We start from the raw sequence: 14,116 nt of genomic DNA, 5'->3' as shown, positions 1-14,116 counted from the left end.
GGGGCTCTGAGCCTCTATAGGCTAAACAGCAGCACCTTGACTGCCATTAGGTATCAGGATGAAATCCTTGGACCCATTGTCAGACCCTATGCTGGTGCAGTGGGTCTTGGGTTCCTCCTGGTGCACAACAATGCCCGGCCTCATGTGGCAAGAGCATGTAGGCAGTTCCTGGAGAATGAAGGAATTGATACCATTGACTGCTCCTCACGCTCACCTGACCTAAATCCAATAGAACACCTCTGGGACATTATGTTTCATCCATCCAATGCCACCAGGTTGCACCTCAGACTGTCCAGGAGCTCAGTGATGCCCTGGTCCAAATCTGGGAGGAGATGCCCCAGAACACCATCCCTTGTCTCATTAGGAGCATCCCCGACGCTGTCAGGCATGCATACAGGCATGTGGGGGCCTTACAGACTACTGAGTACGATTTTGAGTTGCTGCAATGAAATTTTGCCCAAATGGACTAGCCTGCTGCATCATTTTTTCACTTTGATTTTCAGGGTGTCTTTGAATTCAGTCCTCTGTAGATTGATGATTTTCATTTCCATCAAACAATGTGGCATCGTTTTGTCCCTGATACATTACCCAGTCCATATCAGTATAGATATCCTGCATGATTTTTCCCATTGAGATCTGTGTTTTCAAAGTGTTCCTTTAATTTTTTGAGCAGTGTATATTCATGTGAAATAGGAAAATTTGGACATAGAATTTAGCCTCTCATTCAAATTGTGTGCTTCAAAACATCTGCCCATTAGGAATTACAGCTATTTATAATTAGTATGTGCATTAAAAGTAGCATTACATGCTGTATAGTTAAATATGTCCATCCATCCATTTTCCAAACCGCTTATCCTTCTGGGTCGCGGGGGGTCCGGAGCCTATCCCGGAAGCAATGGGCACAACCCAGGATGGGGGGCCAGCCCATCGCAGGGCACACTCACACACCATTCACTGACACATGCACACCTATGGGCAATTTAGCAACTCCAATCAGCCTCAGCATGTTTTTAGACTGTGGAGGGAAACCGGAGTACCCGGAGGAAACCCCACGACAACATGGGGAGAACATGCAAACTCCACACATATAACCCAGGCGGAGACTCGAACCCGGGTCCCAGAGGTGTGAGGCAACAGTGCAAACCACTGCACCACCATGCCACTCCTAGTTAAATATATAATAATATAATACATGCATCTTGGATTGAATGCATTCCATAGTTTTTTTTTAGCTTATTTTTTGTGCAGTGCAGTGTTCTGTCATTATTTCAGCTACTGCTCCCTCCCTCAGGTCAAGGTGGGGGACAAAGAGGTGGATGTGATGAAGGGGTTCACCCTATACGTCACCACCAAGCTGGCCAACCCGGTCTACACCCCGGAGATCAGTGCCAGGACCGCTGTCATCGACTTCACTGTCACCGTCAAGGGGCTTGAGGACCAGCTGCTGGGCCGCGTCATTCTACTGGAGAAGCAGGTTTGTGTTTATGCTGCTTCTCAATTTATTACAAGGGCTACCAGGGTAACTGTTATCCGGGCAACTGCTCAGTTCATTATCATGGAGACTGTTATCAGGGCAGCTGCTACCATGGTAACTGTTATCTGGGCAACAGAATTACTCCTTAGTTCATCATTCGGGCAACTGTTACCAGGGTAGCTGTCATCAGGGCAACTGAGATATTCCTTAGTTCATTATCAGGGCAACAAATTTACTCATCAGTTCATTATCGGGGCAACAAAATTACTAATTCATTCATGTACTAATTCATTATCATGGCAAATGTTATCGGTATAACTGAATTACTCCTCAGTACATTTTCGGGGTAACTATTATAGGGCAACAAAATGATTCCTCGGTGCATTACCAGTGGCCTATGATCAGAGCAATTGTTATCCCTTTAATATCTTTAATATTTGTTGTAGTTCAAAAAATACTTCTCAGTGCTAACTATGAAATATGATGTGGCTAAGTACAGTAAGGTGGGTTTGCCTCAGTGGCAGAGTAAATGCTTTGAATGTAGGAACTCCTGGGTTTGGTCCCCAGTTTTTACATCATGCTGTGCTCCATGCAGCCTGAATGTTTGCCATTCGGTTGATGCCCACCTCCCTTTTTGGCTGGCATTGTGTGGTCAGTGGGTTCAGACATTGTGCTTGTGATCAGAAGGCTGCTGGTTCACATCCCATAGTGATTATCTGAAGCTCCTCTCACAAAATCCATGGTGCTAAATAAGTAAAAATGTGAATGCATTACTAGTCTAATGAAAACAAGAACAATAACTGTAGATTGATCAGAAACCCCAGAATTACATTCATAAATGCTTATTTTTTAGTTTATATTTATATATATTTCCCTTCTGTATAAACTATATTTAGTTTATACCTCATATATAATATGGTCATACAGATTGTCCCACTTCGCTTTGTGTCCAAAGAAAACACGAAATGCAGACAGTATAACCTTTGTGCTATTCTTGAACCTTGACTGGTTTAAAGGCATCACTGTATCGTAAATCCATGCATACACAGCCACCCTTCCCCCTCCGATGATAAAATACATTAGAAAAAAAAAACCTTTTCTGAGTGTTGGCTTCGTGGAATTCGAGTTGTAAGTTATACTGTGCTCGATTTAAAGCACAGCAGGTCAAAATGCGTCTGACAGTGTAACACATCTTTGACATCAGCCAGCTTACTTAGCAGTAAACTGTACGTAACTGCAAATAAAGAGCTGCTCAATGAACTGTTCAGCCGTCTGCAGGGGGGATGGAACTCTACTGGCAGCTAATGACATTTTAAATCTTTAGCAGACATCCTATAATGAGTCTTACAATGCCGAATGCCTGCTTTTCCTCTCTCGGCCATGGGATCAGCAGGGAAGTCTAGCCGTTGCTTTTGGATGGCAAATTTAGCTGATGTCTCTCGCCATTCCGTGTCAAGCAAGCAATTAAGGAATTTCTGGAGCTGAATGAAAAAAATCATTTTCTGCAACATTTGACACGCATCTATTCTGCATTTTCCCGTCGTTCCAGTTTTAAATGCACTTGGACGGTTCAGGCAGATATGAAGTGGAATCTGGAAGCACAGCCTATAACGCGGGGATGCTCTCTGTATGAGATGCGGGGCTGAGAATGATTGGAATAGGCTTTAGAAGGAAACTCATACATAAACACCATGAAAATATGAATAGAGACGCAAGATTCAGGCTATCAGCCCTGCAGATCGGAAACAACAATGCTATCAAATAAGCCACTTTAAACGAATTAATAAGTCACCCACAGTGGATCCTGCTTCATATTTACCATTCTGGTCGCTATAACTAGATCCATTTCTAGCCGGGAGCCCCCATGGCTACCCTTGCAGTCATCATTTACACTCAATGTTCACACATGACAGCATGATTAAGCAAAGCATGACAGTTTCTTGTGTGAAACAAGAATTATAATCTGCCTCCTTTGTGCTGTGTGCTATTTTCTTTTCTTACATTCCGTAATAAAGGCATATAAGTAAGTTCAGCACCAAAAAAAAAGGCTATTAAGCTTATGAACTGTGTGGGATGGGCATTAACTGTGGAATATTTTAACTGCTTTTCTAATCTTTCCAGCTGCTGTTGTAGGTCGTCGGTGCCTGACTGTTAATTAACCTTGCAGTACTGTAATCATTTATTTCACCAAGCATGATCCATTTTAATTTGGATTCCTGAGCACTTAGGCCTTGTCTCATTAACTTCTAGCACTGGACTTCATTCTGTGACACCTGAGTTTCTGTCACCTCCACAGAATTTGTTCTAGTGTCATTCCGATTACTTTTAGAGTTTCTAAAAACTATCTATTTTAGAGTAGAGTTCTCTCTATTTTCTCTATTGTCTATATCCTCTGGATGACAGAATTAGATGTAATAATGCAAAGTTCAGATCGATAAATCAGGTTTTGTAATTATCAAGTTAAGATGAAAGAGCGATTAGACACGGAGTTTCTCCACGCCTCTCGCAGGAGCTGGAATCGGAGCGCGTGAAGCTGTTGGAGGAGGTAACCTTGAACAAGAGGAAGATGCAGGAGCTGGAGGATAATCTGCTGTACCGACTGACCAGCACGCAGGGCTCTCTCGTTGAGGATGAGTCCCTCATCGAGGTGCTCAGGGTCACCAAAAGCACAGCACAGGAGGTCAGTCGGCTGGCGGGGAGCCTCATTGCAGAAACGTTACTTATCCATCACTGTTGGCCACAGTTTACACCTTGTTTTTATTAAAGCAGGTCCACTGTGTCCTATAATGTTAGCATGCCTGGGGGGGCTGGGCAGCCAGTTCACCTTAGACCCCCAGAGTTTTTTTTTTCCCTCTTAGGAGTTTTTAGTTCCTCTCCTCCAGTATCGTCTACTGTTCTTTCTTTCCCTTCTGTCCTTCTTTCATGCATCATTTTGTACAAATGAGCAGTGTTGGAGAGTAACTACTGTAATTACATGTAACGGCGTGATGTAATGAAATAAAAACATAAATGTAACTAAACCGTTACAGTTACTGAGAAAAATATGTAATAAAATGACAGTTGCTAACCGTAATCTTGGCGATTACAAATGGATTTCATACGAAAAATCTAACATTCATTTTGTTCTTTTGCATCTTTTCGCCATGCAGAAATGCCTTCTTTGGGCATATTTCCAGGCAGTGTGGGTCACCAACGCCGTTGGGACTTTTCGACTTTATTGCCCATTTTAAAACATGTATAGGGGTTTGATTCTCCCCATCAAGCACTTAAGTCCGAACAGAGCTTAAAAAGTTACATGCTTCTGAGATATTCTCCCCTCTGCAATGTGGACACGCCCACCACACTTAACCTAAACAACATGGCGCAGCCGTATAAGAAGTATAATTAATACTTAATTTATAAACTTAAATTAATAAAGCAAGAAAAGGGGGTTACGCCCTCAATGATATTGACAACAAGTAAAACGTGGACCATGGACTGTTTAGTTTACATTGTGAACCTAATTCATGCAAAATCGACATTTCAGACAATAATATAATGTGAGTCTGTTGTCAAACTACAAAACTAGAGGGAATTGATATGTTGCGGTAATGAGTTTGTGCAAATGACCCACATTGTGCTTAAGAATGAATCCTTATGCTTCCACTTTTCCCCTTTTCATTCAGAACATTTCTGTAAATGATAGATGTGGTGTGAATGGCAGCAGTACTGGTCTTAGCGAATGTGGCGTCCTAGGCGAGCATCACAGCCAGCACCCCTATTTCAGGCAAAAATTATGGTTTAAATAATCATTTAAATGGTATATCTATAAATAATCATGTAATTGACAACTTTAATAACTGTTTATATGACATTTATTGAATATTGTCACAAAACACCCTCCACAAACATGTACTATCGGCATCACTTAAAGAAGCTATCAGTGCATGATCCGGAGGGGAAGGGGCACCACGCAAACCAAAAAATATTGCTTATATAATAAAATTTGCATAGGTAATAAGCTTTTTATTATTTCATAATAATGGAATATCCCCTTTGAAAGGATGGCACCCCTAGCATTTGCCTATACTGCCTATTCCATGGGCCCGCCCTGACTGTTAGTATGCAATGCATGCATTGTCAGTCAATTCAATTACATCAAGATGAGTCCGTTATCATTTTTGGGGAAAAGGATATAATGTTCCACGTGCATTCAGCTTTTGTTGGACACTCATTGGCGGTATTCACTGTGCACTTCTGAAAAAAAAACCATTCAGGCCAGAACTTTGCTATTAAAATTTTATTTCATAGTTTAATATTTTACTTTAAGCTAGCTGTTGGGCTGAGGGTCTTCATTATGTATGTCCCCTTCGCCCTTGTTTTTAATTTTCCAGGTGAGCGAAAAGCTGGCAGTTGCTGCTGAGACTGAGATCAAAATAAACTTGGCCAGGGAGGAGTACCGACCAGTGGCCACAAAGGGCAGCATTCTCTACTTCCTGATCGTGGAAATGAGTCTCGTCAACATCATGTATCAGACTTCCCTCCGGCAATTCCTTGGGCTTTTCGACACGTCCATGGAAGGCTCCGCAAAGACGCAGATCACCTCCAAGAGGATCGCCAACATCGTGGAGTTTCTCACTTATCAAGTTTTCCTGTACACGGTCCGGGGTCTTTATGAAGATCACAAGTTCCTCTTCACCTTGCTGTTGGCCTTAAAGATAGACTTGCAGGCGAAAAAAATATCACACAATGAGTTCCAGGCCCTTATCAAAGGTTAGTAATGATGCACTGGAATGGTTTTCAGCCCAGTTCATTAAAAAAAGACAAATGCTAAGTTAGTAGCCAGTACAGTTTGCAGTACTAGTTACATTTGGTTTTTACATATAACATTATCTATTATGTATACAAATATTGATATATCACACATGCATACACACAGTGGCTATTTTATTAGCTACACCTGCTTGCTAATGTAACCAGCCTGCTCCTACATGCTGCAATTCATGTGGTTGCAGCTGAATGCATACAGCATGCAGACAGGGGCAAGGATTTGACTTGCTGTTCCTTTCTGGGATTTTCAAACAGTACAGTTTCTAGAGTTTATAGGGAATGGTTTCATAATTGAAAAGTATCCTTTCAGCGCAGTTAATGAGGGAGGTCAAAGTCTGACCTGACACATTAAAGCTAACAGAAAGGCCACAAGAGAAAAAAAAGTAACAGCTCAGTCCAACAGTGGCCCTTGATGAGGTTCCGGAAGCAAAAGTGGGTCCTATTCTGTAGTAGATAGATCTACCTCATAAAATGTCCACTGAATGCATATACATACGGTCTTATGTCAAGTCACGTGTGATATAGTGCCCATAGTTAATCATGGATAGAATATATTTGTGTGCCCGTAGTTAATAATATACACTGATGGAGAGATGCCTGAAAGCGGATGTAGCAGGATGTTAGCGGGTATATTGCCCAGTGTAACCGGTGCAGGAGAATGAGTAGCGCCACTAGCCGTTTAATGACCCACTGTCCATATCTACAGCGGGGAAAATAAGTAAATGTATTTCTATTGAGGCTATTGACATGAAATTTACGCCAAATTTCGGCAACAACCCAAGTAATCCACACAAACAAAGAAATCAACAATAACTTGTAGTACAGTATGCATATAGGCGCTATATATGTGTATGTGATGGACAGCCACAATATCAAGATGCACCCCAACTGACCTGAGCCCTGTGGTCCCAGTTGCAAATGCAAATGAAAGTCGACACAAGGCTGTAGATATAACATATTACATATTTTTATGGCCGTTTAGCAACAACAAAAAAGTGGCGACACCTATAAGTTATGTCTATCTAGGTTAATATATCTAGATTATAATCAGGCAGGTTAAGCTAGGCTGGGTTTTACACTCCCTACCTTCATTGTACTGTAAGTCTCTGTCCTAACTTGACAAGCATAACACTGGGGCGGTGTAGTGTATAAGGAATGTTGCCTGTTATTTAATGGAGTTAATTCCTCCCTACCCGTACATAACCAGCAATAAAGTCTATTTTTAATACTCGACTGAACATGATATAATAATGACAGCCCGCAAAGTCTTGGACAACACAAGAGAAACTGTTTGATGATTCCCAGAGTGCCATCTTTGTTTTTGCCATGTCTCTTGTATCTTATGCATAGAGAAATTCCCAATTCCCAGCACATCAACTTCCCTGGGGTGGTTTTAGATTTCACACATCAGCTTAATTCAAGTCGATAATGCAAAACCTTTGCTTTCCAGAATCTTCTGTGATCAAATACATAATGGTGAAGCCAGTCCTGTCACTTTCCTCAGTACATCTATCTAGGTCAAACATATTTACTGTACAGTTCATTTTCCTTTAAGGTGCTTAGCTGGTGCTTTTTATGCAAAACAACTTAAACTTTTCACCCTTTTGCAGGTTTTCTGTTTTTCTCGGTGCCTAGCTTAGTTTTGTTCAGTACAAAGTTCAGTTTTGTTTAACACTTAGCTCAGTTGTGTTCAGTACCTTGCTCAGTTGTATTCAGCACCTATCTGTTTTTCTCAGTGCCTAGCTTAGTTTTGTTCAGTACAAAGTTCAGTTTTGTTTAACACTTAGCTCAGTTGTGTTCAGCACCCTGCTCAGTGGGGTTCAGTACTTTGCTCAGTTGTGTTCAGCACCTATCTCAGTTTTTCTCTAAGAAAGTAGTAAGTATTGTTTATTGTCCATAAATATTATTTATGTATTAATGTCATATATTGATAATTATATTCATTTTAATATGTTTTTTGGTTTTTTGGATTTCAGGTGGGGCTTCTTTGGATCTCAATTCTGTTGAGCCCAAGCCAAAGCGCTGGATTCTGGACATGACCTGGCTGAACTTGGTGCAGCTGTCTGGCCTGCACCCCTTCACACAGCTCCTGGTCCAGGTGGCCCACAATGACCGGGCCTGGAAAGCCTGGTATGACTCCGAAGCCCCTGAGGAGGTCACCGTCCCTGATGGATATGACAACATCATGGACACCTTCAGGAAGTTACTGCTCATTCGGTGCTGGTGTCCAGATCGCACCATTGCACAGGTAAGCTGTGTCTTAACTGCCAACAGGGGCGACATGTGGCCCACCTGGCTGGGAGGCTGTGTCTGTGGTTAAGATGTGACCAGTTCAAGTCCCATAGGTGGTGAAATGTTTCACCATTGGGCTTTTGAGCACCTTAACCCCCAATTGCTCCAGTGACTTGCTGATCCCGCCTTCTCGGTTGTACAGTGGATAAAAATGCTTGCGAAGCATGAAAAATGTAAACAAAAAACATCCTTCTGCTACTCAACAAGGTTTTGAACACTTGGAGTTTCCTGTGTTATTGTGCAGTTCAAGCGCAATCGGTGGCACATATAAAAAACATTACAGAATGGTGATTAAGCAAGAATACTAAACAAATGGCAAACATCACCTGGCTAAATAAAAAGCTCTCTGCTAGAGAGCTCAACCACCGGTTTCACCCCAGGTCAATGGGGCAAAGGTCAGATGATCATGCAGACCATGCTCTTCTTTAAATATTTTTTATCCAATTAATCCCATATAAAGCCATTTGCGTCTTTAAATATGTAGATTTTATATTTACTATGGCTGTATTGCTGTGAGGTAAACATTCAACCTATGGACATGATTACGGATTTAGTCCGTGTTTTTTTCATGTTTCTACATAAAGATTTCAGCGAGATATAAACTGAAATAGACATGAAAAGTACGATGCATTGGACCCCAAAGGGTTAATTACAAACTTTTCTACTTATAGCGACTTCAGCCCAATAAAGAAAGCTGAGGGTCAAGGATTGGAGCTCACTTTTATCTTGACCTATTTTCTTGTGCTGGTTACACTTATACCTCTAATTCATAGCGTTTCTGATAATTTGTGGGATTTTTAAGGCCTCAAGCAGAATTTGTGCTGTGTTACGAGTCTGCTGGATCAGTTAGATATCCGTCTCCATCCATTTTCCAACTACTTAACCTGTACAGGTTCGGGGGGGGGGGGGGTGAGGGGGGTGGTATGGTATGCTCAAACCTATTTCAGGGTTGCGGTACACTCTATACAGGACACTAGTTCATCACAGCAAATATACACAGAACAGCCAATTCACCTACCTCCATGCCTTTGGAGTATGGGAAGAACAATGGGATTTGAACCCCCTAGAAGTGGGTTCTGCTTGGGCACTGCTTGGGTACCAGGATACTTCCCAGATTTTGTGCTTCTTAGAGCCGATTGTCCTTCTTTGTCGGTTGCCTTTGGATACGAGTAGGATTTATTTATTTGTTTGTTTATTTATTTGTCAGACTGGCTTACAGGGGTTTTGTGGAAATATTTGAGGCCATACGCATCTGTGGTGTTCCACACATGCCAATGTATTCCTCTGGATTTGAGCATTGGCCTTCGTTCCTCTTTGGCAATGCGGTTTGACCATTTTTCTGATATGTCTTCCTCATGTGAAAGTGCTGATTGTCAGACTCTGTTTATAGCTGAAAATCACACCTAAACTGACATTTAATATGACTTACCTAGCTGTGTCTATAGTAGTGGGTTGGATACCTCAAATTCAAAGTTACATTTCCTGTAGTGTTTCCACTGTTTTGTTCACCTTCTGCCAGCATATGCAGATGCTCCTTGACTTACAATGGGGTCACGTTCTGATGAACCTGTCATATTGTGAATATATCATAGGTATGAGTATGATATACGCAGGGATTGACATAACTGGTACGCAAGTACGCTTTCATTTAAAAACGGTGCGTCCGGCAGTCGATTGTTGTAACATCGCTAATGCGTATGTATTTTATATGCATTGGTGCCGATACGACAAGAAATTATCGTGCATGTTAACCTTTATAGGCTAATTCGTGCTTCGTTTGCGGTATAGAGGTTTAAATGCATGATAATTTCTTGTAGCTGTGTTTGTAGTAGTGGTAAATACCACATGTAGTAGCTGTCAATATGACATGATGCACTTGGGCATTTAGCAGACATAATGGGCTTGGGAAATTTTAGTTATGCAAACACAGAAAAAACACATTACAATACATTGTTTGAAAATTGCATGAGTTATTCACACTTGGATGAATTGGGTGGGTGCTGCCATCATCCGGCAACAGTCGACAGTATCATACGGTATATCGCTAGCCTGGTGACACTTTACAGGCTACAGAATGTGCGTCACTATGGCAACATTGTAAAATTTAACCATTGTAAAGGGAGGAGCGTCTGTACATAAACTCAGTCATTAAGACCTTATCCTGAATATGTAATTATGTAGTAATAAAACAAGAGAAACACTGGTAACAAATACCAAAAATGCATTTGATTGTTTTTGCTAAAATGCACATGTCAGGTTGTCAATCCATTGAAAGCCTGCTGCTAGAAGGTTTACAGTTCATTTTTAGCTGATTGATAGTGCATTAAGAGCATCAATAATAAAGGTCCAACGGTGACATCACTCGACCAACCACAGGACCTGTGGGATGCCAGCCCACTGAGCCACTTACATTCTATTGTCTTTAGGCAACAACTAAATTGTACACAGACAGGATAACAAAAGGATAATAGGATGATAGAAAGGGACAGAGAAAGACACCTGGGCAGAATTCAGAGAAGCAAATAAGCTGAGGAGTGAAGAAGTTATCATCCAAGAATAATATCTTAGGGAATGACTTTTCCAGTTCTGAATAGTCAGACTAAGCTTTAAAGGCAGAGTTTAGCTACCATGACAGGCTTTCTGGAAGCCCATTGGCATTACAACCACTAAAATATAGCAGTGGAGAGGACACCGATTCACAGAACAGCACCTGAATAGCGATGAGTCATCAAGGTAGCGCAGGCTGATATGTTTTGGCAGCAGCACTGTACTTTACCTCAGTCTGAACTTATAAGAGAATTAGAAGTTTTAGCAACTGAATATTGTTGTAATGTGAATAATCTGTTACTGCAAATAGATTTATGTTTGAATGATATTTATTAACATTGAAATAGAAAAGGCCAACTGTCTCAAAGTTGTCAATCACAAACATATAATAAAGGAAATACAATAGCAGAAAAAATACTCGAGTATGTAAGAGAGGAGCCAGCTATCACTGATAAAGATAGTTGGTGTCGCACAAGTGCCTATCTAAGCAGAACACGTTCTGCCGGGCAAATCCAAGCAACAAAACATGAGCTTTATTGCTAGTGGTTGTGTTTTCTGATAGGAGTGACTGAATGCATCATTCCTATACACTGTGTGCAGAATTATTACTGCAGGCAAGTACTATTCCTGAACATATATTTTAGCAAAAGTTTGGCAGACTTCCGAAATTTTCTTGTGCACCAAGTACATTTATTTTGAGAGAAAATGTTACATCTGACTTTCGCAAACAAAAGTAAAAGAACAATGCTTGATTATCAGTGTGCAGAATTATTAGGCAATCAGAAACACTCTACTCTCTTCACCATCAACAGGAATAATAATAAGAAAGAATTTTTATTATCCAGTATATATTAGGAATAACAAGCTATCAGTCGTTCTGTACAGCCCACTTCACCCAGTTTAATGCCCAGTATAGCCAACTTTCCTCTCAATGACCATCATGAACCTGTTGCCCACTTAACCGGTCAGGTTTTTGATTTGATCCTGTCTTATATTAGCTGAGCCAGCTAGGACCACCTCTCAGATGCTGCTCTGAGAAGGGTACTGCTTGCCGCTTTGGTAAATCTCACACTTTGGTAAGGCCCAGTAGTTCTCAATGGGGTTGAGTCAGGCGATGAAGGGAGGTAGGTCATAATTCAGTCACATTTCAAGCCTTTCTAGGCCAATCTATGAAATACTTTGATGCATAGGGAGGGGCATTGTCCTGCAGGAATATCATAACCTTTTAGAAAGCTGCTGACTTCTTCTTGTGCTCGTGTTTGAAGAAGGTATCTTCTAGAAATTGGCAGTAGACCTTGCGGTTAATTTTTACACCATCTGCAAGTCAGAAAGGTCTGACAAGTTCATCACTGATAATTGCAGCCCACGTCATCTTTCCTCCTTTTTGGTGCTTGAAGATGACCTCCATCCACTGGCCCATACATATGCTCCATCAAGAGTCACTTTCATCTCATCTGTCCGCAAAACCTTTGTACCATCAGTCCTGAGACGTGTCCGTCCATTCTTAATGTTATACCTTACATGCCTTATTATCATGTTCCAGCATTTATGACCTTAGCAATGTCACGCGCCACACTGCACCAAGTACTTCTGGAGACTGAAGTTTTGAAAAATTATGGCATTTGATACTCAAGAAGTCTCCCCTTTAATTTGACACAGAACTTTGGCAGTTTATATGTGTCATCTTCTCTCTGCATGCTTCTTCAGTCCTCTTTGGCTGTTGGCAACAAAACACTTGATTGTACAGTGATTAGTGACAGTTTTGATCGTTTTGCATCCCTCTGACTGGCACTGCATTGTTTCGGTTTTTTTCCTACTCTCTGTAAGGTCCTCTTTGGCCCATTTTAATAGTAATAACAATCCATCCATCTATGTTCCAAACCGCTTATCCTACTGGGTCGTGAGGGGTCCGGAGCCTATCTCGGAAGCTATGGGCACGAGGCAGGGAACAACCCAGGACGGGGGGCCAGCCCATCGCAGAATGTTAATAATTTGCTTAGTAATTCCTGCGACTAATTGCACAGGAAAGTATATGTTTTCCTGTTTTTATCAAAAGAAAAAGTGCTCGGACCAAATACTGAACATTTTGCTGTTTTTAAACAGTTGATTCTTAATTAGATTCATCTGAACTGAACGTATTTGACGGATGAGAAGATACAAGTAAGATACACGCTTGCCCAATAATTCTGCACACAGTGTAGACCAGGCTTGACGGCAGCACAGGGGTCCATTTCTGCTCTTGTGTGGCCCGTTTTAAATGCTAAAGTCACAGGGTGTCTCGGTTCGCAGGCCCGGCACTACATCGCCGACTCTCTGGGAAGCCGGTACGCCGAGGGCGTCGTCCTGGATATGGAGGCCTTGTGGGCTGAGAGCGACAAAAGGACTCCCATGGTCTGCCTGTTGTCCATGGGTTCGGATCCCACAGAGAATATAGAGCGTCTAGCCAAAACAAAGGTACACACTCATGGCCATGCACTCAGTTACTATTGACTAACAATTAAGACAATTTAAATGTTTCATATGCACATCTTTTTAAAGGGGTTTTAAAGGGGCTTAATTCAGTCAAGAACAATTACTGTATATCTATTTAATAAGACAATTTAATTGTTTCCTTTGGTCAGTTCCTAGTTTTGAATTAAATTCTACTTTTCCCAGAGCTCTATTAAGAAAAGACGTTTATTACTGTATGATAGTGATTTAACAGCACAGGTATCAGATATGCATCTTTGTTAAACAGTTTTAAAAAGCCTTTCATTCTTTCAATTGCTCTTAAACTATTCTATTTTACTATTTCTAAAACAATTCAGTTGTTTTTTTTGGGCTACTTCCTTGTTTCAAATTAAACTCTACATGTTTCCAAAGCTATGCTAAGAAAAGACGACTGAGATTTTTACACTGTGATATTGAGTTTGAATAATGGTCATATAATCATATATGCATTTTTATTAATGGATTTTTAAAAGACTTTTCATTCACTTGTTAACTTACAGTAAT

The 14,116-nt window shown here is 41.1% G+C and overlaps 1 protein-coding gene across 1 annotated transcript in view; it reads left to right on the top strand.

Annotated features, from left to right (window-relative positions):
* dnah5l (dynein, axonemal, heavy chain 5 like) overlaps positions 1-14,116 on the top strand; it is a 108,853-nt gene that overhangs the window by 78,922 nt on the left and 15,815 nt on the right. The window contains exons 66-70 of the mRNA XM_049025218.1: positions 1,292-1,474; positions 3,984-4,154; positions 5,848-6,226; positions 8,260-8,531; positions 13,412-13,576. Of these exons, the coding sequence (XP_048881175.1) occupies positions 1,292-1,474; positions 3,984-4,154; positions 5,848-6,226; positions 8,260-8,531; positions 13,412-13,576 (1,170 nt within the window). The remainder of the gene's footprint in view (positions 1-1,291; positions 1,475-3,983; positions 4,155-5,847; positions 6,227-8,259; positions 8,532-13,411; positions 13,577-14,116) is intronic.

Source organism: Brienomyrus brachyistius, chromosome 1, assembly GCF_023856365.1.
Source record: "Brienomyrus brachyistius isolate T26 chromosome 1, BBRACH_0.4, whole genome shotgun sequence".
NCBI classification, from domain to species: Eukaryota; Metazoa; Chordata; class Actinopteri; order Osteoglossiformes; family Mormyridae; genus Brienomyrus; species Brienomyrus brachyistius.
The sequence above is the reverse complement of the archived record's forward strand: the minus strand, read 5'-3'. Positions and strand labels throughout refer to the sequence as shown.